Raw genomic sequence first — 24,836 nt, forward strand, 5'->3', positions numbered from 1 at the left:
GCATAACAGGGGGAGCTTCATTGAGGCTAAAAATTTATCAACTACCACAGAGTTTTTTTTCTTAATGAAGAGTAAATGATAATTCACACTTTGCCTTATGATTTCCCCATTGTCTGACAAGCTAAAGGGGCCCACGAATGCACACAAGTGGTAACTTTTATAGCAAGAGAAAAAAATCTGCACCTGAATTACATATTATCTGAACTGAAATAAATGAATTATGCATAGAAGAGGTTGAAAATTGCAGTGGGAAGACTTCAGGATTTCATCAAGGTAGTGTGTGCGTTTCTTGCCATCCATTCCTTCCCTTCAGGGGCAGAAGACTCGAATTTGCTCCCAGAATAGAAACTGGACCTGTTGTCAACTAAGTTAGCATGAGTGCTAAGGGTTTCACTTCAACTGACAACACCACAGACCTAAGATTTTTTTAAATAGTGAGAGATACAGAACATACTTGTTCTATATGTAAATATGTCCACAACTTGATGGTGCGCAAATCAGAAATGCCACAGGATAATGTTTAGTGAGTGATATAGTACATCAAACTCACTCTATTAGCTTGCAAGCAAGCCAAACATAGGTATTCCACAGACTGACTTTACCTCTTGGTGGGGGATTTCATTTTCTAAGACTTTACTTTGCAAGAACTTCATATGATTTCGGGAAGTTTTACCGACAATGATAACACAGATGTCAATACTTGCAACACCCATTCCGAGGAGGTCTTGCACCATTATTCCATACATGGTCATACATTCCAAATGCAATGCTAAGTAACTTTCATACACTTTCCCTAGAATTGCCACATGTAACATTTTACTGAGTTATATCTACAGCATCAACTCACATTGTTCAAAACACACTCCAGTCTTGTATCTGGCTCACCAGCTCGCCACACCCTTAGATAATCCCCACTCGTGGCTAACAGGTCAGGAAAGACACCTTTCTGCGGTGAGAAAATTTTACTGGTTTTAGCACAGGCTGATATCCACCTGTTTCATCAACACAATACATGCTGACTACTCTACACCACTCACACTGTCTGGAATCCACATAATTTTAGTGGTGGGGTAAGGATGATCAAAAGTGCTTTTTGCACTGAATTCAGATGTATCTTCATCGAGGGAAACAATTTGTACTTTATTGTTGTACTCTTCTACAAAACTTCCGAGGGCAAGCCTAAAACATATAACAAGTTGATAAGTTGAGAGATAAAATAATAATTTCAATTATTGTTATTTAAGTCTCTATAAATAAACTTCAATGAAACATAAATAAAATGTCAATGGCAATACTTCTCAGATACAATTAAAATTAGCAACACTCAGCAAGGGAAACATGGACTCAATAACAGAAAAACAGCGCATATAAAGCAAAAAGGCACTCACCGAAACCTTTTATCTGGCCGAACTGACCAGTTCATACTGTACAATGGCCATGGTGCTTCATATTTGTATATTTCTTTGCGCTTGGGTGGAGCACCATGAACAGCCATTTCAAATAATTTACGCCACACACTGAAAATAAAGAAATGAAGTGAGAAGAGTTAGCAAGGAATTGGAATAAAACTGCAGGAGTCAACCAGTGTAAAAACTAGATTTAGATGGAAACCAGTAATTTCATTTTACTTTAAGTATCTAAAATATATTATTATAATGTTTCTCCTTGAAAACCCACCATTGCTCGTAATCATTTCTTGCTCAATGATATAAATGCATGAATTAATGCTAAAAATTTCTTCTCTAATCATTCCAATTGACAGATCCCTGAATGGTAAATCCATCCAAGTGGCATGCACTTTCAACCTTGCTATATCTGTTTTCCAGTAGAACATCCCTCACTTAGTCATTCAGCCCAAAAGTTGGTTATAGATAGGCGAGAGTAGGGCTCATCCCAGGCTTGCCCACACATGAGTAAAATTCACACATACGGGTAGGTGGTACAGTTCCTTTTCCTGGCCCACCTTGCCCTTCAAGGGGTTTTGTTTAGAAGTATCTGAAGGCTTCACCCAGGATTTGAACCCAGTGCCCTTCAGTAGCCAAACCCACTGGGGTCTTCTACCCTCCCCACTGGACACAGTTGAGGCTCTTCTAATGCTTACAAGCCGTGAAGGATCCCTATTTTCAGTATTTTATACAGTGTTTCAATTCATTATGTATATTAGAATATCATCTCTTTAAGTTAAATGAGTTTGCACATGCATTTTTCTCCTGTTCAACAATTTTTTTCAAATGCAATAAAATGAATCAGCTTTCTCCAAATTAGATGACCTGGTTCCGCATGGCACAAATAGTTGCTTTCCTGTTATCCACATATTTATGACATATAGGACTTTACTCGTACAGACATGAAATTCTACCAGGGAAACTATTACTAAGGCATATGAAACAATAATGATTGGTGCAGATCCTATCAGTATGACCGAAAGCCACATTGTTTGCATTGAATGACTTAACACAAATGTTTTTTCCTGCAAAATCAAAGTTGATTGAGGTGTAACTAGGAATTGGAATTTTTCCGAGAAAGTTAATTTTCAACTTTGACCTTGGAATATGAATAACAACTAGGAACCGGAATGCTTTAAAATTAATTAACACTCTTTCACAGAGCGATAGGAAACTGTAACAACCTTTCCAATTTGTTATTTCATGAAATTTATTGATGACTAAATAGGGTACCTCATTCAGATGCAAAATCGCAATTCATGTCAAGAATTCAGTGAATGGAAGGGAAAGGTAAGTTGCATTGAAAAAAATATTTTGCTCATTCAGTCATATTCTTATAATAATGGATTCACAAAATGCATAGGTTTGCAGTCCATTTATTGCGAGTTGGTGACATATTTAGAGTTGGTTTGGACATTGGTTTACCTATTTCTTTGTTCAAGGAGAACTTTTAATTGAGGAAAGGAATTGCAACCAAGAGAATCAGTGACAACAGAGCAGGGTAGGCCCAAGGAGTTGCTGAGAAGCACTGACCAACTCAGCATAAGCCCATGACATAATCTATTTCTCTAAAAAAACAATTGAGGCTGGAGATTTTTCATCACAAGTAGCTTGAGAAGTAGGCAAGGGACCAAAAAACAAAAACATGGGTTTCTTCATTTTTCAAACTCTACCCCAATAATAAAGTAGATAGAACCATGAATGGCCAAATTTTCACAGCTTCTTCTCCAACGAACCCTAAGTTACAGTAAGGCTTCGTTGCAAAGTTGACAGGGTTTCTTCATGGTCAATTTCCTCTTATTCTGGATTGACTTGATCAACTCAAGGAAAGAAGTATAACATCCAAGGCGTACAAGTGCAAATACCTAGGAACAGGAAAGTCAATGACAACCTTACTGAAAGGTCAACCTATAACCTCCTAATTTTGATTTTTTTAGACCACTAAAATCACGTTTGGCATTAAAAGCTTGATAACCATTTTTAATTAGCCTATACCTTTCCTGAAATTGAGAGACAGCAACATGGTTTGTTTTTGATCACTTGCAAGAAGTCAGGAAAATCGAGAGGAGCTGAAATTTTGAAAGATGAGGCATTTACAGTCCATCACATAAGTCAACTTTTTGGGAGCCGTTCTAATCCCTGCACATACACCAAGCAGACGATATCTCTGCATGTCAGTACTGGCATCACTGACATTCACACGAAGAGCAAGTATGTGGTGCAACGTGGTGAAACTCCTTTATCCACTTACTACACTAGTTGTACCACATCCCCTTCATTAGTAGGCTGTCCCAAAAAAACATTTTTTTAAATTGCAAAATCGTCAACCGGATTTCAATGACCCTCAGGTATACAACGATAGATTTTAAAAATTTTTGAAAAATTTAAAATAATTAGTTAGCGAGAGGCACCTAAATACCAACACCCTTAATTTGCCATATGATTTCGCAAAAACTGTCAAAATAAGGGTAATCAGGGTACGTTATGATCCATAGGACTAAAATTTTGTCGGCTTTTGCATATCTTTCACTATTTAGGCTTTGCAGCCCGCGCAGCCTGGCGCCAAGAGTGGCGCTAAGCGATGCGGCTCGTGCGACGCGGTGTAACAGACAGCTGAGGCCATCCCCCTCCCCTCCCTTTCCTCCTCACCCACGGTCGCCCGCCATGTTCACACGCTTCAGTGACTCTCTCTCTCTCAAATTCAGATTTTGAACTTGTTTCGTAGACCAAATTCATGTAGGCACATGTGGTAGCCAATCTTAACTCTATTTTGGAAAATTGTCACAAATTTGTTACCCTTTTTGCATTGCGCAGTGGTTTCGAAGCATTCGTGCAAACCCCTTTTCTGAATCCATGACCTCGCAGCCACGGGTGAGTGGTTTTCGGAAACCAGGAATTACATGTGGTAGTAGGAATACGAGTACAATCACCAAGTTATCACCAAGACAAAGACTGAGGTCAGGAAAGGGAAAGCTCTAAACGATTTCAGACAACAACAACAACCTAAAACAATTGGCAATGTGCGTAAGTAATAATAGATTGTTTTATTTACGTATATTGTGAAAATTACAAGAAATAAAAGTATAGTTTGGATTAACTGTGTTCTCCCAATTATTCGTGCCGCTTCTCCCCATCATTAGCCTACATAATCACGAGTATACTGTATTCCCTTTCCCTCCAGTTTGACCCTGACCCGTTGCAGCGTAAACATGCCCGAGTGCAACAAAATCTCCGGTTCCCTTTGGCCCGTATTCAACTGCATGCGAGTCCATGGCAATAACTGCAATTTGCGATATGAAATTAAAGATTGTTAATAACATTTTTCCTAATTTATGATTGGTTAAATATTGAAGAATCTTTAAAAAATAATCAAGAGTTTTTTCCCGCGGGTGATCATCGTCAGCACTGCTAGAGCAGACATCCAAGTAGACTTGAAGCATTCCTTGTCAGCAAGTAAATAAAATAATTCCATTTTACGAAGGGAATTCTAATAGGAATAATAAGTCCGGTGTAGCCTAGCATTAAAATGCGAATATCCTGGTGCTTTTGCGTCATTTTTATTTTTTTTAATGATTGCGGAAAACATCTGAAATTGTATAACTCCTGTACGAATAAGCCGCAACACGGAGAAACGGCAGCCAGATAATCGGCACTCTGTTGTATTCGTAGAGTGGAATATACACGAAGTTCTCAGGAGAGCCAAACTATTCATGTTGCCTTTGATGTTACTGTAAAAACGCTATGACACAGCACTTATTTTTTCACATTGAGCATTTAAACAAATCAAAGATATTGGTATGATACACTTATATTGAGAGCACTTGAGTTTTTAACAATTTGTCACTTGCTAAGGTTCATTTTCTACATTATCCTGTGAAATTTGTTACTGAAATGTTGGAGTTTCAATCCAAGGCATCAGGTGTTTATTGCCTTCCTTAATCCCACTAGCTCGAATATGACAACCTAAGGGAACAATCTCCATAAATTCAGCCATTCAATGACAAGCAATGTAATTGAAGAAATAGAAATAACTGGCCACACACAAACTAATTGAGCTACATGACTGTTATGAAGATAATTTTACATTGATAAATCATGTTCATGAATAAAATTCTCAGATATCATTAAGGTAAAATATAGTAATTTCTTTCACATTACATTCCAGTGGTTACATTACTCATCATATTTATTGAGAAATTCTACTAGAGTTTGGATATAAATTGGGTAGGGAAAAAAGGTATTAAAACTGCTTCACCAATGTATATTTGGCCAAAATTCTCTGAAGCTAGTGAAAGTGGGTAACTACTCTGACCATCTGGCTCTTTGTTTACTGGCTATTCAGGTTTACAATGAAACTTTTCAAGTTTTGTACATCTCTGAGACAGCAGTTTCCCTTTACAAATTCTCTTTTAAGGAACACTATGTACTTTTAATTAATTACCCTTATTATTGTATGTATTATGTGATATTATAGTAATACTGCTGTACATAATCACATTATCACTTTTTGTAAGCTTTACGTTGTTCCACCATAGTATTAAGACCTGCCTTTTACAAAAGTCTTTGAATTGCTTGTAATGGTGTCAAATCAAATTCTGCAAGAATATCACTTCTGTGTTCTAGTTTATCCTATTAATCCTTCTCTAATTTACTACATTCATGTTTTTTGTTTGTATAGTGATTGAGAATAGAGCAGCAGCCAATCCAAGTCTTCTGAAGATTTAACACTTTTACCACAATATGTAATGGATTGCTCTTCAGTGCTACAGTGCCATTAGTGCTACTGTGTTTATATATTCTCTTGCAAAAATTGATATCTAACAAAATCCCTGGATAATTAATGGTGTTTTGGAACATTGAAAGTGAATATGTAAATACATTTAATTATATATGAACAGATACAAATTACAGCAGACTCCTGATTATCTGGCTGCGGTTTATCCGTGCATGAATTTTACACTTCTTCGATATTTGTTTAAAAAATTAGTCGGACACAAAAGCAGTAGGATATTTGCATTTTAATGCAAGGCTACACCGGCCTTATTATTTCCATTAGAATCCTCTATGTAAAACGGAATTATTTTATTTACTTTTTGACAAGGAATGCTTCAAGTTTATTTGGACATCAGTTCTAGCATGCAGACTACAATCAGTAGCGGGGAAAAAACTCTTGATTAATTTTAGAAGATTCTTCAATGGTTAACCAATCACAAATTAAGAAAAATATTTTCTACAATCTATATTTGTATATTTCATATCGCAAATGCACAATTACCTCCATGGACTCGCAGGCGGTTGAATATGGGCCAAAGGAACTGGAGATTTCGTCGCACTCGGGCATGTTTACGTCATTACCAGTCAAGGCCAAACTGGATAGGAATGGAATAGTAGAAGTGGAAGTAAAGATAGCATGAGTCATAGCCAGGCACTCGCCTCTGTTGCCTAATTGCCAAAACTCCTGGTTTCCCATAACCACTGTGGCACACCATGGGATGATTGTGTGCCCATTACCTTCACAGAAGCTCTGTGTTCATGTTATATAAACATCACGGTGTGCGATCACGTTCAGGGATCACGAAACCGCGTGATGCAGCAGTTGCCCAACGGGTAACTTGCGCAAGGCGCGACTATGCAGCGTGGTGCTTGACAGTTAGTTTCCGACATTGCACAGTCTTTTCGAAGAATTCGTGGAAACCACTTTTCGAATCCGTGATCTTGTAGACACGGGTGTGCGGTTTTCTGAAACCAATTACATGGAGCAGTAGAAATATGAGTACAATCATGTTATCGTCGCTAAAATATCGTGATCGGGATAAGATAGCTGTGAATAATTCTGGAAAGCAACCTAAAATAATGGAAAATATGCTATAATAATGATTATATCCTTGATTTACATAAATTACGAAAATTACTTGAAATTAAAGTGAAAGTTTGGATTCGTGCCACATCTCCCCATCATTAGCCCAGAAAATCGGGAGTGTGCTGTACTTGTGTTTATGCTTAAGAATTTCGTTTCGAGTCACATCTCTTGAAATATTTTTATGCTCTGAAAAGAGCCAATAGAAGAGAGACAAAAAAGTTATTACTTTTTCAAACATTTTAGTTAAAAACATATTCCCATTGTTGAAAATTTCATATCTGATGTTGCTGTTGAAAGGCAAAGGGTAGTTCAAGTTTACTCTGCTGCAATTTTTTAAATGGAATGAAATTAGTATTAAAATTTGCACAGCACATAATTTTCTGGTGAATTTTAATTTGAAAATTTATCTTAAGTTTTATAGTGCTTACTGCACAATTTTCAAACTTCGCAAATTATATATTAACAAACTTTGCAAATTATATATTAATGTTGATATTTTTCGAGTTTTTTGCTCTATACTTTGCAGAGTGCATGAAATTGCCTTCTACTTGAAGTATTAGAAGAAAAACAGTTCAATAGGTTTGTGCTCATACAAGGTATAATTCATTGTCTCCGGTGTGACTTCATGGAATCAACTAAACATAATGAAAAGTACAAAACTTAGTGATATTTTACTTTTCATTACGATTTCCATAACCTCGGCAATGAAATGGTTCTTTAACTTTTGACAGCCTTTTACAGCTCAATACTTTTGTACTACAAAGGGAATACAGCAGTATAACAACAATCTACAAAATATAATACCACAGTTCACCATTGTAAACTGATGGTATCCCAAAAACTGTGCTGTCAATGTCTAACTAAGTGGTGTAGCCTGTCATGAAAGAGTTCATCTATTATAAATGATATCTCTATAGCATTTACATTGAAAGAATATGAAGTGTATTCCACCCTCACCTATTAGTGCATTTCATGAACAAATACATTTAAATAAGTATTATTGAGAAAAGTGGACTGTTGCATTATTGTTATCATTTTATTATAGCTAACTTGACAATTTAAACTTAATTTCTCCTCCAAAGTGTTCAGGAAATGCATTACTTCTTTCCCCAAAAGTTGTAGATAATTCTCGTTATGCAGATAGTTTGAAATAATGTAGTTATTGAGGTTAAATCAGCATGAGAGGCTCCTTTCTTTTACTCAGACAAAACAAAGCATGTTGATTGCCTAAAAGTTGATCTGATATCAATACTTTGATGTACTTTAAAATTTATATACAGTGGATTCCGGTTAATTGGGACGTATCGGGACTTATGCACTTTGCCCCAATTAAGCAGCTGCCCCAATTAGGCGAACTATCCTGTATATGGGCATAAACAAACGTTGAAATGATAGAAAGAAGACTAAAGAATGTTTATAATGCAATATAAGCTTATTAACCTATTAATTTGATTAATAAATCAGCAAGTTTAGTAAACTTATTACAATTTTTAAAAATTATTACAATTTAGTTAAAAATATTTTTCACATCCTCGGACGACGTTGAATGAATGCCTTTTACTAAGTCCTATTAAAGAAAAGTCCTATCCTCTTGTGGGTGGTATACCAAGAGGTTTCAAAATACGGCAAGAATAGGAACATTTGTGAAAAATAAGAGTAAATCAATGGAGGAAAATATAATAAATATAAAAAATAGTATTCTGAAAACAAAAAATTTTAATTTCGTCGCGAGTATAGAGTCTATGTCCCCGACTCATGGCCCAATAAAGCGGCATGCTGTCCCAATTAAGCAAGGAATACTCTGGGATTTCCTCTATTGGGTTCTGTTCTTCAAGATCTGCCCCAATTAAGAGGCTGCCCCAAGTAACTGGTGCACCCATTAAACGGAATCTACTGTATATATAATATTTTTTGCAGACATTCTTTCCCTTCAAAGTTCACTAAAGCACATAACCTTAAATATATTTTCAATTTTGTTTCAGGAACAAGAAATTATTTTGAACACACTTTAAAGAAAATTCATAATTTTGGTGGCATTTGGGTGGTTTCCTATTATTTTTTTATTGCCTAGATCGAAAGATTATTACACCAGGAGTAAGCATTCAAAGCTTTTAGATTTTTAAATGACGATATCTATTTTTCGCGATTAAATGAAAAGTGAAAATTTTCAAGCATGCGAAAACGAGACGGCTAAGTATGAATAATGGGAAAAGCCTGCTGCACTGAGTGAGGTGACCTTGGGGCGAGGATATAGGCGTCCAGGCTGCTAGCAGGTAGCAGAGTACCCTGCTAGTTGGTAGCGCTTGGCTTAAATAAGGATTATTATTACCTTATCAAACGAAGAAAACTTTCCGAACATAGACAGTTTTAATAGGTGATTATTAAGACATGTTTCCCTGAGCTCTGTGCCTCATGCATGCATTGGTTATCTCAGACGATGTAAAACTCCTATCAACTCATATAGAAACTAGGTCCCTGTGATGTCACATGGAGTGGCATCGCATGGGCACCAATCTGGCTATTTTCAAATGTGGTTAAAATTGACCATTGCCTTTTGACTTAACTGGGATTTCTTAAACCAAATAATTTGGATATTATGAATACAATAATGGTGGGTAACGAATCGCAATCAATTTTCTTTGCTGAAGGAAACTACCCTTTTATCATAATTTTAGAGCATTGTGGATGGCTGTGAATTGGGGTTACTTGAAAGTTGAAGAAAAAGAAATCATAACCCATAGAAATATTACAATTGACCAGTGAAATTAAAGTGGAAGGTTATGTACAATTAAGTGGTGTACATGAATAAGAACCATTGGTGAATGAGTGTATGTATAAATATGATAAAACTTTAGAACTGTGAATGGAAGCATTGAAAATTGCCATGGAATACATACACAACTTTTAACTCAAGGCCCCTGAGCATGATTTCAAAGAACTGCTCAAGGTGGATGAAACAATTTTCCTAGTCAAAGGGAATTTCACTTTTATCCATAGTATTAATGTAATACAAATGGCTATCTTCTGTGCCACAAGTTCATAATTATTTTCAAAGAGAACACAATTATAAAATGGCATTTTGAGTGATTTCACAATTGATAAAAAAATTACAGATCAGTGAATTGTATTTGGTCCCTATTCCTCTCTTTTATTATGTTCATATTGAAAGAAATACCCAACTATAACCGATGATTCAGCATTATAACATTGAAATATAAAATTGCTCTACATCCTTCAAAAATTGAAAGAATACATGATGTTATCATGATTACCAGGGATTCAGAGGCTTGCTTTAAATAGCACCTCCACAAGATTTAATTTCTCATGTAGATTCACATGCAACAATCAACCATATTTTACTAACAAAGTAATCCTTCTTTTCTCCCATATAATATCATTAGCTTCAGAAGTCATAAGGAGAATAAAACAGAGAGAAAACTCGATTTCAACACAGACTGAGGTTTTGACTCAAAATGATCCAAAGCTGTCCTACTAGATATGGCATCAGTTAAAAGTTTCCCAACAGCATTTACGGAATTTTCACTTTATATCAGTATAACACGAGTGAAATTCCAGGGAACCACATAACTTCAAAAGAATGTCACAAAAATAAAGGGTTGAACTTGATTTTTTATGTGATTGGTATGGATTCCTCCCATCATTCCAGTATTTATTAAAACAGTAAGGCTTACATTTGTTGCCATGACATAAACAAAGGGGTACAGAGGCATGCACTTGCCATCGCTTCAGTAGCCTTGAAAACCCAAAAAAGTAAGAGAGAGAGGGCAAAATCTACAGCCACCAAGTCATATATTCAGATGAAATCATTTTCTTGACTCCCAATGGGTTATTGAATTTCATAAAAATAACGGAAAAAAATTATCACATTTTTATTGGCACACTTGCTTTGCAATCATTCAAATGAGACATTTATTACAGGGAGGGGGTAGTGTTCATAAGTGCCCTTGATTCCTACGCAAAATATCCAAAACATGTCCATGATAATGCCTTTCCAATCCTCTCCTCCATGGGCAACTGAATAATTTCTGCTTCGGAGAGTGTGCGAGAATATGAGCGCTTAAGGGAGGAGGGGGGGAACAAAGCAGCACATAAGTAAATCCAAAAGCCTAATTCAGGGGGGTGGGGGGCTGGGATGCTTTTGGCCACTCTGATGCTGCAGCTATCCTACCCTCACATTTGAAACTGCTTTCTTCTCCAGGACTCTCACAACAATCGACAAAGATGCTTGTTATTGTTAGAGCTGGTAAAATTTTATGTTGTCAAAAAAATACTCGCAGATAAATTCAATGGAAGCACAATTATTTTAATGGAATAGGTAGAGAAGGCAAGGATTAAGGATATTAAATAGCTCTACACCACATCCACTGAAGCAAAAATTACAGTTAAAGGGCATGTCAAGCAAATTTGGCTACGCAGAGCATAATTTAAGTGGTTTCACTAACATTCAGTTGGTAAAAAGCTAATCCATTCCCTCTAACTCATGATAACTTGCTTTTGCCCACCTAGCTCAATAAAGAATTCCATCAGCAGGCCAAAGATTGAATCTCTAATTAACTAATTAATTTGTTAACCATTAACTAATTTTTTTGTTACATAGGTACCCACATTTTATTAGTCTGTTAACTACGAATTTCATTTGCCTCATCTAAAAACCAATAACAACATATTCTCAGATGCTGTAATTTAACCTTTACATGAATAAATTATCCAATCAATTGCAAATATACAGCTTTCAAATAAATAAATGCTATCCACTTACAACAGGCTAGTAGTTACAAAAGAGTAAAATACACTCAGTTAAAACAGAGAATAATGTTACTGACATAAAAAAATGAAAATTTGAATTGAAATAAATACTTATTTAGGTTGAAAATTATTGGAAAGGAGAAAATCGACAATTGACTTAAACTGTTTTTTTTACAATACTCTTGATTTTCAGCCATTAAATAACTTGCCACTGATCAAAATAATACTGTCGTCACATGAAATTGGTATCCCTCTGTATCTAGGATTTTCTAACCTTGGAAAATGACAATTTTTTCAAGAATCGATTGTGATTATAAACATAACATGTAAATATGTGATGATTATAAAAAAGAAATGCCATTTCAAAGAACTTTCACATAATCAGCAGGAATACTGACTAGTCAAAGATGAATATTGTCATAATGACTGAAAAGAGGGTTTTCATTACTCCTTCCCACATTGCACAAAATATCTCCTAGATGGCTAGAATGTTTTTTTTTTTTTTTTTTTTTTTTTTTTTTAGCAGAGACTCTTATTCCATAAGTCCAGTCCCACATAGCACGAAATATATTCTAGATGTCTACAAAATATCTAAAACATCTTCAGCTAATGTCTAGAAAATCTTGTAATATCTTCTAGTTATTTTTTTAGTTATCTGAATATCCGCTTTTCTGATACCTTTGAGAAGATATCGTTGTTAATAGCTTTTGGGAGCAGCTGTGTGTTGCACTTTGTTGTGTGAGCTTTCGCGTCCATTGCAGGCTGCATCATCAGGCAATGAAACGTTTGGGAAAATCAGGCGTTCAGGGAATCATCATCAGGTGTTGGGAAAATTCAGGATAAATGGCTAAAATATAATATTTTTCGGTGCAGCAAGAGTTTATTTTTCAACTGACAGCCTGCTGGTGGAGCCAGAGGCGATGGTAGGGTGCCCTCTGAGGATTCTTCCTGAATATTGGAACCTCTCTGGCTTTCACTTCTTTGTAATGGGGGCTTCCTCCACCGATTCCAAATTTGAAGTTTCCAAAACAGCTTACAAATTCCTTTCACATTTCTCAAAGGAGTCTGCAACATTTTCGATGAATGTTGATTCAGTGTCTTGCAGTATAGGTCTTGAAAATTTTGTAATGCAACTGTTTGCCAACATATTGAAACACCTTCATCAGGGCTATGAATGAATGATATTTATATGTGTGAGTATATAACTGTGTTACATAAAAGGTTATGGCAATATTTGTTACGATAGTAAAAAAATTAGTTGTAAATTAATTATAGAAAGCAGAGACTAGATTTTAGCATACCTTTTATTCCATTGAATTGGATTTGTTTATTGATGGTAACTAAGCTGAGATAGTTACCTATCAATTTTGATTTAATTGAATAGTAATTATAAATTTTGCTCAAATTGTCGATGTCTCTTCTTTCATCACAAATATTTTTGTTTTTTGAAATATGCATTATTTCTTTACATAATCGTTTCGTTAAATTACTTTCAGTATTTAAAATTCCAGTATTTTTGAAGGCTAAGCAGTAGCCATACTTTCATAAAATAGACATATTCTATACATCTAGTGGATATTTAAAATAGAAGCCACCATAACTTAAAATCACCTTTATAAACATTTGCCAGAAGAGTTGCCTTTAATTTTTTAGTGCACGTGCATACAATGACTTTATCTATCCATCCACCAAAAAGCATAGCAGTTATGTTTATTTTTCAAGATTTGGGTGCTTTTTGGCTAATTTCATTAGATATACAAAAAAAGAGTCTCCGCTCAAAAATACATGCAAGACATCTAGTAGATTTTTAAAATATCCAAGACATTGAATATATTTTCTAGATACCTAGAAGATATTTTGTGCTATGTGGGGTGCAATTAGCCAAAAACAACAGAATCTTAAAAGTAAGTGTAACTGCTTTGCTTTTCAGTGGATATTGATAGATAAATTCATCGTACACACGTGCACTAAAAAAGCCAAGGAAACTCTTCTGGCAAATGCTTATAATAGTGATTTAAAGTTACCATAGTTTGTTTTTTTAAATATCTACTAGATGCCTAGAATGTCAATCCCATGAAAGTATGGGCGTAGACTTAAAAAATACTGTAATTTTAGATACTGAAAGTAATCTAAGAAAAACATTATTTCAAGAAATGATACATATTGCAAAAAACAAAAATATTTGTAATAAAATAGCAGATATCAACAAGTTAAGCATAATTGATTATTAATTAATTTATAAAAATTGATAGGTAACTATGAACTGTCTCAGCTTAATTACCATCAATAAACAAAGCCAATTCAGTGGAATAAATGGTATGTCAAAATTCAAGTTTCTTCTTTTTGATTAATTTACAACTAATTTTTTTCTATCATAACAAACATTGCCATAACCCTTCATGTAACACATTTATGTACTCATATTCATTCATAGCCCCGATGAAGGTGTTTCAATATGTTGGCAAATAGTTGCATTAAAAAATTTTCAAGACCTATACTGCAAGACACTGAATCAACATTCATCGAAAATGATGCAGACTCCTTTGAGAAATGTAAAAGGAATTTGTAAGCTGTTTTGAAAACTTCAAATTTGGAATCGGTGGAGGAAGCCCCCATTACAAAGAAGTGAAAGCCAGAGAGGTTCAAATATTCAGGAAGAATCCTCAGAAGGCACCCTACCATCACCTCCGGCTCCACCAGCAGGCTGTCAGTTGAAAAATAAACTCTTGTTGCATCAAAAAATATTATATTTTAGCCATTTATCCTGATTTTTCCTAGTGGGTCCAATTTGAATATGACTGTCTAGAAATATCTACTCAAGATATCTAGTAGATACAGAAAAAGCAGACATTGAGATGCCAACAAAATGTCTAGAAAGGTCTACAATTTATTACAAGATATTTTCTATGCATTTGCAAAAGGCATATAAGATATTTTGTAGATACTTTGTGCTTTGTGGGTTAATACTTACATATACCAACATCATTAAAAAGAAAATTTGAATAGACGTTTCACATATTCAGAACCTGAAATGCTAAATACAGAAACAACCTTTGAACTATCATCCCAAATCATGAGAGTAACAAACAATAATAGAGCCTATTCACAAACATTAAATTCACTTATCCAAGCTTCTTGTAAATGAGGGGGAATCATCATCTATAACTTTCTCCCTCATTCACAAAAATTACTTAAATCTTAAGAAGAGGCGACAGAATGAAATTTTCAATTAAATATAAACGACATCATATTAGTTTATCAGGAATTTACACTGACAGCCTGAAAAGTGTTCACTGGTGTGAGAAGATTCTTCATCGTTTACTCCAAATGTGTTGCAAATTCTACCATCAAAATTAAATTAATGATGCTCGGAGAGTAAATGAAAAATCCACTACAAATGTGAACCATACATAGAATAAATAATATAACAAGCGGATCATAACAGTCCAGGATGTGCTCTAAATGTAACAAATAGCACCGTTTTCATGTCATTAAATGACGTTCGTTAACACCACTAAACGACCTTAAGTCAACCGTAAGGACTCGGTCAAGTATACCAAATGGAATCAGCGACAAGACAGACGACTAGAAAGTTTTTATAGGGCATGCAGACTTCAAAATATTTAATGGTTTTTGTTTCCCTTTGACTGAGACACACAAAGACTCGAGCGACAAAAACTATCTTTGAATAACAAAGACGTAATAAGTGCTAGATTAAAGATTCTAACATAAACGCTTACGAATAGGTTAGTATCAAATTTCGCACTCATTCTTACAAGCTTTACTACTAAAAGACGGGATTCAATCACCTCAAACAATACAAAATTTCATCAACAATGAAGATTAAAGAATAGAGCATTCCTGTGTTTCAATAGCCCTGTATTATTAAAACACAAGATAAACAGCTACCTGAAGAATAAAAGGTTTATCTTCACTTTCAACTTCAAATCTGATGAAAAGAAGTTTTTAGTTACCTATTGCCATAACGTATCCCGAGGATGTAGAGGAACAATAGTAATAGTAGATGCAAAGAAGTAACACGAGCCCGTTCTGCGATGCGTCAAGAACTTAACACTACCATATTACGGGATCTATCTTTAAAAATCAACGCACCACAAAAACAGAACTCATGGCTATGCAACAATAGCAAAAGCAAAGGATGCGAGTATCTTTGGCAAATGAGTTAAAACCGCTGAGGCTAACAACAACAATACACCCAATCAACTTGTTCCTCTACACCTAGGCGAGCGCTAGCAGCTAAAAACCAGGGTTTAAAGGTAAGAACGTCTCTCTACATTTCTAATTTACACATATAAGACTCACGTTAGTTTATCAGTTCAGTCAAATCAGCATTCTTCAATTTAAAAAGGTGAAGTATGGTGATTCGCTTGGATTTCAAGGTTTTTGCTGCATCAATATTCATTTCCTGTAATGTTAAAACACACAAGCACTATAAATTAACATAACTTCAAGTGGAGTACCCCAAGTACACCGTCCAAATAAACAACGAATTCCGATTTTAACAATAAAATAGAATCAATATCCCACAATAATGGATCCAAGAGGCTATACATGTGTATATTTTGAATGGAATACCTGAATGAATCATAAAATTATCCACTAAGTAATGCCGCACTCTTAAGAATTACCGGCTTACAAATCAAGAGACATGCGTTCAACAAGGCATTTTGCCTTAAAAAACCTACATATTTGTCATATGGACGTGATACAAATCATTTTCAAAGCCTGAACTCCTTAAATAACATTTTGATACTATGACTTTTGAAATGACAATCAAAAGAGACGGCATTACAACATAAACTTCGGCTATGCAAATGACAATGGCATCCGTATCGAATGACGAACGTAAACGTACCCACTCTTTGCACATCGTTTCCGTGACACTACGCTAGAGAAAACAGATACTAATAATTCATAGATACTTGCATGGGGCGGAGAACGGCTAAATAAAATGATCAATTCTTCCATCCATCACTTCACAAAACGACTTTACACCACACACATTAATGCTGCTATTGTCTCATTACGACGCTCAAAGACGTTTCAAGATGAGTAGTATTTCAAGAATTTTAGACTATCAGAGGTAGCATTGACTATACATACTGGTCAAATGTACAATTTAATATCTCAATGTATCAATGGTATCAGTCCTTCCCGTTACATTTCCTTTCAACACCGATATGTATAGTCAATGGAGGTAGCGTGCGCGGCGAGCACACTCTACCGATTTGAGAGCTTCCCAACATTCCGTGAGAAAAAACATAAACCAATCAGCCTAGATTAATGTCTGAGAATTGGGAATCTAAATTGTTTATTTTCAACGTAATCATTTTACAAGGTGACAATATATTCGAACTCTTTATTCATTGATAAGTGTTTAAACATTTCTAGCTTGTATCCTTGAAACGCTCATCCTCACTAAGGGGTAAATGTTTTTTTCTAACCGCTATTTACCCCTTGCATCTATACCTCGGAAAAATAGTTGCCAGAATCCTCTTATTTTTCCACAATTTTGCACGTAATGTGAAAGTGTTATCATTATTCTACTACTGTGAAACATATTCTTGTGTGAACTACGCGTAGTTTAGTGTCGGTAGTGAGGCGAAAGTATTTGTAAACAAATGGTGCGCTCTCAAGTTATGCACGCAGGACTAGGGTGATATTTGTTCTACCATTTATTGAGTGAGGTAGAACCTGTAACCCTCCATAAACAATGTGAGGTATGGACACAAGTATACTCGGAAGATATTTCGGACGCAGCTTTTGTCATTCGCAGCATAACACGCACTCAATGTAAATGATCTTGAATGGCAAATAACCCCTTCATGAGAGCGTGTCAACTATGAACACTGCCCTAATTGCGACTTCCTATCGTGTCTCTTTTGGTTTCGTCATATTTCTCGTTTGCAGTTATTTAATTGAATTTGCGGTTTAATCAATATTTTCCATGTAAGAGTAATCTGACCGAGGCGACCCAATCATTTATTATGCTTGGTAATCGGTAGGAAATAATTGCTGTACTTCGGTTTTTACAACATAACATCAGTTGTTGATTTAGATAGATTTCGTAGGCCGTCGAGATGTAAAGAATTCCATTGACATGCTCAACATTAATTTTCTTTGCAGCAGTTACATTTGTATTAGACATGCTCGTCCCATTATCTTGGAGGGTCGTATTCCATATCCGAAGATAGTGTTAAGTTTTCACTCGGGGTAGTTTGGAATGTATTGGACGAAATTTCGAAGTCAACAGGGGATTGTGCGGCACCCGGAGCCGTCAGTTGGAATGCGTATCCTAGGTATCCTAAATATCGGGGCACGGATTGGCGGATTAAATACTACCCACCTGCTTGAGTTGCGCGCTTCAGCAGTAATCATTCGAAACGCGCCTATCCACAATCTCACATATTTTCTAGGGTATGAGATAGGAGAATTTTATTCCTGAGTGAGAATCTAATCATGTTAGCAAAACCGCGTATTACCCAGTGTGCGTCATAAGTGAAAATCTTTCCGTGATCATCTCAGTGACACGAACGTTCGGTATCATGCCTTAGATTACGAGACGCGCGATAGACTTGTGAAAGTAAATTTTAAGTTATGTTCTTAGAAAATGTATTAGTTTGGAAACGTGTCGTGTGAATGAATCAAATTCATCCTACTTTTCTGCTTCTCAACCAACCTCTTCCCAGGTTCTTAATAATAATAATGCTTCTCGTCCAGGACGATCCCTCATTTTCACCTACTGCCTGGAGGTCAAGGCTCGGTTATCACGCCTTTGGATTTTATTGTGGACATACATAGTTTCCTCCATCAATTCCCCGTTATGAATCACAGATTTTAGGAGTTCCTTCCTTTAGTGTTACTTCCCAGTATATCAATTGATACAAGTCTCGAACATTCAGCTAATAGCTTTTAGATAACCTCTGTCAGTAGCTGAGGTCTACACCATCAAACTTTACATTGTCACCATGTCAATCAGTCTTCTATTCTTCATTTTAATGGGTGATATCGTGCTACTTGATACATTTTTTCTGGTGCAGTTGATCTTCCAAATGTAATGGTACACAGTAACAACAATGGCTGGGAATCCAAGCCTTGTTCATCCATTTAAACATGACCATATCGCTAGATCGTTTTTCTAATGGCAATATGTTGGAGTTTGTGGGAAGCAATCTAGTTGCACTCCTGGTTAAAGAACCGTTAGTGAAAATTTAGATTAAAGGTTGAAAGAGTGACCCTCTTTTGAAATGTTACATGGCAGTAGTTTCACTCATCACAAAATAAAAAAAACATCAAATTTAACCATAGGAAAGTTCTTTATCAGGCAGAAAATAGAAAATGGAGCAGTTGTTCTACTTCATTATGACAGTATACTTGAATCTATTCTTCCGTTCCACTGGGATTCACTTTGGTTTTCGTGGTAAGATCTGTAAAATGGTTTTCCCCTCCTAGCTTCCCCCCCCCCCCCCATCTTTGGTAAATGGCCATTAAACTGATGGCCAGTGGCGCCGACTCCATGGGGCCTGAGGGGGCCCTATCCCCCTCAAAAATTTGTTATGGGTGTGAGGAAAACATGTGTCAAGCTTTTCGATTTTCCCCGTAGTGTCCAGACATCGAGATTCGAGTTATCATGGTTCTAATGTTGATCATATAACTCTTATAAAATGCTTAGAAAAATTAAAACTCACTATGTACTTATAAAATTTGCTGGGGCAAGATACCCAGTTTGGGCCCCCCCAATATTTTATATAAGTTGGCATCCCTGCTAATGGTTCAACTACTTGAAATTATACCCCTGTTGCCCTCAAGTCAGGAAGTAGGGTAATGGCAATCCTTCGACAGGGTAGCTGAAGACATGGATATTAAGCCCTATCTTTGTTGGGTAATCAGTCCTTGGTCTGAAGATTACTAGCTCGTGATAAAGAAACCAATGGAGCCAGTGAAGGATTACTAGTAAGGCAAAATAGTTGCCTATTGATGCTATAGACCCTGTTTGGAGGGGTTCCAAGAATTCTGCCATTTCCCCTTCCCACCCCATTGCTTGCACTAGAAACAGGCCTCTAATCCAACCTTGAATAGAAGGCCCATTGAGGTATTTTAGGATAAGTGGGAAGAGATAAAATCCTGCTGTCATGAGGAGGCATTCAGGTTGCTCCAACCAACCAACAATGCTGTTCCTATCATGGGTGCTGGTAGAAAAATTGTCTGTGGGTTGCATTTGGTGTCATCCCCTGGGGTGTAATGTTGCCAGCTTTGGCAATGAAGCTTGTTCAAACAGTAAAAGAATAATATTTTTGCCATAAAGGACTTTACAGTTGTTATTTTTTATGATTTCCTGCTCTAAATGTATCTTAAGTATCTGAGCTTTTCCCGGTGAATAGCATGGATGAAAGCTTCTTGGGTTTGCAACCAGGTCAGGGTCTGCATGGTGTAGGACGACGTCTCTCAACGAAATATCAACCTATAACATGCACACCCTGACCCGGTTGCAAACCCAAGAAGCTTTCATCCATGTGTCTTGAGCCACGGGGGATGTTAGATTAACTAATCCCTTTGAACTCTCCTCCTGATGCCCATTGTTTCATATTGAGGTGCAAATCGTCATGGGCAAAATCCTCAAAAAATGGACATGGCTGTCAATAGATTGATTGGAGAAGGAATAGATCAGTCTTCCCCCCCCCCCCCCCCCCGAGTTTTGATCCTTGGTATGCCCTTGTATGGTCTTAAGTTTACCCCCTCTTATTAAAATAGTTACCTGGCAACCACCTTATCTACCCCGCAAATTTCAGTGGTGTATTCTGTAAAAAGGTGTCTAAGTAATTGGGAAACAGATTCTTCTGGCGGCTCATACTCCTTGGTTGTTTTGCCTCCTGACGTGGTGGAAAGAGCTGCTGGTGAAGTGCGAGAGGTTGACCTTTTCCTGGTGCTGGAAAATCTCCCGTACCGTCTCCTATTTCCAAAAAGCTGCCTCCTCTTTCTCGGTTCAACCTCCAAACGTCGCTTCCAAATTATTCCCTTCTCCACCCACATCCGCGTCTCCTTACGTCGAGATAGGCGTTCTCATTCTCAAGCCCTGAAGAAGACTGGTTACTTGTAGCAATTACTTATACAGGAGAGCCATAAAAATCTGCCTCGTGCTTATGCGTACAAGCATTTTATACCCCCATGGAGGAGTAGAAATCAGGGGGGGAGAGGGAGGGAAAACGGGGAGAAAAAAACACTAGTCATTCTTCTACCGTCAAATTGGGTAGGGGGAAGGGCATTCTTCATAGTGGGCAGGGAAATTTTGGGGGTTGAAAACCACCAAGCTGAGTCACTACACAAGGTGGCAGAGGGGTGGGCAATGCACCTCTTCTTGCTTCTATTTATCACTCAAGGGCACACGATAGGGGTATGCGAAGTTTGGGAAAGGAGTGGGGAAAAAAATGAGGACGACTCACTCACACGCGAACTCCACACGCACCCATTTACATAACACACAACAATACATGAGTAATTCTAACGAAAGCTCTCCTTCTCGCACATCTTTTTTGCTAAAATTTTCTTTTCTTCATAGAAAAAGTAGAAAATACAATATATATATATAAATGCTAGCTTCCAAAGTTCTTACTACACCACACTTTCTACTAACTTTATTTCCTTACTACCACTAATATTGGAAGGTGAAATTAAGTAGGTAACCAAATAAAGTGAAAAAGGAATTGTATTGAGGACATCTTGGGACCAAACGAGGGCCTTTCAAAACTGCTAAAAGCACAAGAAATAAGTTTTTCACTAATATTTATACTTATGAAAACAATATAGGATATGCCTTATAGTGGGTATGCAATCTTACGTCATGTATGGCAAGCCATGGTTGTTCAATAGGTAAGATTTAAGCATGGAAAAGTTGAATGAAACCAACATTCTAAGGAAACTGTAACAGCTCTTTATTGGTGTTTAAAATTATTTGCTTGAAAAAATATTATTTTCCTTGAAGACATTTGCGATTTTTGCTAATTCTAGGGGGGGCAGCTGCCCTCTCCTGCCCCTCGCTGGGTATGCCCATGTGTGTTGGGATGTGGTATATGACTATGACTCAAAGAGTATAAAGCCCTTGAACGATGACGACCTGTAAAAATAACAAAACGCCAAGCATTCATTTTTTGAATGCATTGTCCTTTTATTATCTTAATCAATAAATTTCAAATTAGGTACATCCCTTTAACAAATTATGACATTAAAAAATAAACATTTTCAGTTTCTTAGTGCAATGGAGTGTACGATACTCTTAGTGAGTCTATCCTTAGCCAACACAAACAAACTGGATGGTTTACCCATGCGAGAGTATGCCACATATAATTGTCCGTGTGAAAAACACAGTGTACCCAAATCTAAGCTGCAAACAGATATCATTTGGCACTGAGACTTATTGACAGTCATTATAAGTGCCAATCTAACTGGAAAATGAACCTGTTTGAACTCAATTGGCACATCTATCGTAATAATAGGGATTCGTGGTAGTAATACATGTTCTCCTAACAACTTTTCATTCAAAATGTTCGACAACATTTTTCATCAATTTTTAATGACTAATCATGTGTCATTGCACAGCCGTGGTGGGTTCAAATTATGAAGCATGTTTAACTGGAGATCCAACCTTGTTGTAAACTGTGAGATGGTTTGCCTGGCAAATCCAATAAAATAAAAAATTCAGGTGGATAATTTAAAGCTTCGCAGGTATCACAAACTGTATCAATAGAAGAGATGTCAAACTATATAAACAATACTGATGGTCGTCAAGGGGACAGTAAGCCAAAAACGCTAAAGTTGAAGCTTTTTTTTTTGGATGTTTTTCTAAATATATTGAAACAAAGAGACAGAAACATAAATACAGGACGATGACACAGTGTGGCGTGGAGATAGAATGAAGGCCATAAACATGGAAAAATTTCACCAGAACCAGGAATCGAACCACGGACCTTCTGCTTTCCGGGCAGATGCTCAGACCACCAAGCTATATACATATATTTGTATACCTTATACATTTACTGCTGAGGAAGTGTGCATTGTTAATGCTGATTTTCATATAAAAGTAAAAAATGCCCTACCAAGAATGGCATTTTTGGGAGGACCATTTGGTTGACATTTGAAGGTTTCAAGGCAAGAGCGTACCCAGAATCATAAGTAGGGTGGGGGTCGGGGGGGCAAGCCATGGTCTAGCGGGGTGCAAACCAAGTTGTGACATTAGTTTATTAGATTATTTCCTTGACAAAATAGTTTTATTTTAATTACATATCTTATACTACTACATACCATTTTTTGTGGGTCTAAAGAAAATTTGTTGAATGCTTTCGTTTCAATTCAGTGCTGATTTGCTGAAAGACTTTTGCAATTTTTTCTTCTAGGGGGGAGGGAAGCTGCCCCTTGCTAGGTACACCCATGGTCCAAGGTCCTAGGTTAAAACTTTCAGAAATCCCAATTGCCTTTTTAGCTAAGTATTCCTGTCATTGAGATACATTCTAATTGTTAGCAATTTTATTTGATGCACTGCAATTTTTATTTTGAGAAAAAATTACTTTGCTGTTTATGCAAAGGTACTACCATTTTAATAGTTCTCAAGAATGACAGCCCCCCACCCCTATCTTATCCACCACTGGCATAAATTCAAAGGAGCAGGGAAATGTTTGGTAGATTCCATAAGACCAACTAACTCACGCAATCTTTTTATTCCTCTGTCCTATCTTCTCACCAGATGGCCGCTTGCATCATGTGAGAGGAGAACGCCAAGTCGTAGTGTAATGAGTAAAACATAACATCAATGAACCAGAGCGATGGATATAGTGGTCACTTTCACCACAAATTAAAGACATTCCAGAAAGTTGGGACTTATTATACTCTTCCTCACACAACCAACGGATGAAAACTTATGGCATATATTTGAGTAACATAACATCAATGTATGTAATCAAAATCATAAAATTATTAGAGGAAACCTATGATTTATCAGAATCATGAACATTTGTTATGAATCAATGCTGAGAGATAATTGCCATACAGTAACTATTAACATACCAGGGTACAATATTTAAAATCAGACGGAAAAAAGACGATCCATTCCAAGAATAAAGTGCCGACTCCCATGCTGTGCATGAAATGGAAAAAAAGGAGAAACCCACCTAAAAATATAGCATGCAAAATGCCTACTTCCTCAAGAATTTTTTTAAAGACAAAATAATAAAACTCAGAAAATAATCGATTTCTTGCTGAAATTACATGTGAATTGTGCTGTATCCCTTTAATCTCATATTGGAGAGTGTGATGTTTGGTGGAGACAACCTAAGGTGATTTGAAGGTCATAATGAAGAGGTGGGGTAGGAAGGATGGAGAGAAACCTGGACTCAGCATTAGTCTGCTCTCATTGAAAGGTGGCAAAGGGACCACCCGCTTAACATCCCATCTCACGGACATGATGCTGGGCTTGAAGTATCCTCCACATAATGCTCATGCAGCGATCAATCAGCAGCAGTCTCTGAAAATTCTCTGCCACCTCCGGGATTAGAACGCAGGCTCATGGGATGGGAAGCCAAAAAACTATCCACCACACCCACCCAATCCCAGTTCCTCTCGGAGTTGACATTCTTTTTATTTTGTCTCAATTTAATAATAATTACATATTCCCTTTCCTATCCATGGTTTCTAAATTATTGTTAATTCATTATACTCTTCATTGCCATCACTAAGCAATATTGCACGTGGGATCT

General features: G+C 36.5%; 1 protein-coding gene and 1 long non-coding RNA gene across 5 annotated transcripts in view; one reads left to right on the forward strand and one right to left on the reverse strand.

Annotated features, from left to right (window-relative positions):
- The window catches only part of LOC124170675 (DDB1- and CUL4-associated factor 7), a 35,634-nt gene extending 18,352 nt beyond the window's left edge, over positions 1-17,282 (reverse strand). The window contains exons 1-5 of one of the 4 annotated variants that reach the window (XM_046549570.1): positions 17,016-17,282; positions 16,396-16,498; positions 1,389-1,517; positions 1,038-1,179; positions 848-946 (exon numbers count right to left, since the gene is read on the reverse strand). In XM_046549570.1, coding sequence (XP_046405526.1) covers positions 848-946; positions 1,038-1,179; positions 1,389-1,495 — 348 coding nt within the window. In that variant the 5' untranslated portion in view covers positions 1,496-1,517; positions 16,396-16,498; positions 17,016-17,282. The other 3 variants (XM_046549571.1, XM_046549569.1, XM_046549573.1) reach the window with 3 other exon arrangements.
- Positions 17,283-17,362: 80 nt separating this feature from the next.
- Positions 17,363-24,651, forward strand: LOC124170677. Its single transcript, XR_006867532.1, has 2 exons — positions 17,363-17,431; positions 23,828-24,651. It is a non-coding gene; the product is annotated as an uncharacterized LOC124170677 (long non-coding RNA).
- The last annotated feature ends 185 nt before the right edge of the window (positions 24,652-24,836 follow it).

Source organism: Ischnura elegans, chromosome X (genome assembly GCF_921293095.1).
Source record: "Ischnura elegans chromosome X, ioIscEleg1.1, whole genome shotgun sequence".
In the NCBI taxonomy this organism is placed as follows: Eukaryota; Metazoa; Arthropoda; class Insecta; order Odonata; family Coenagrionidae; genus Ischnura; species Ischnura elegans.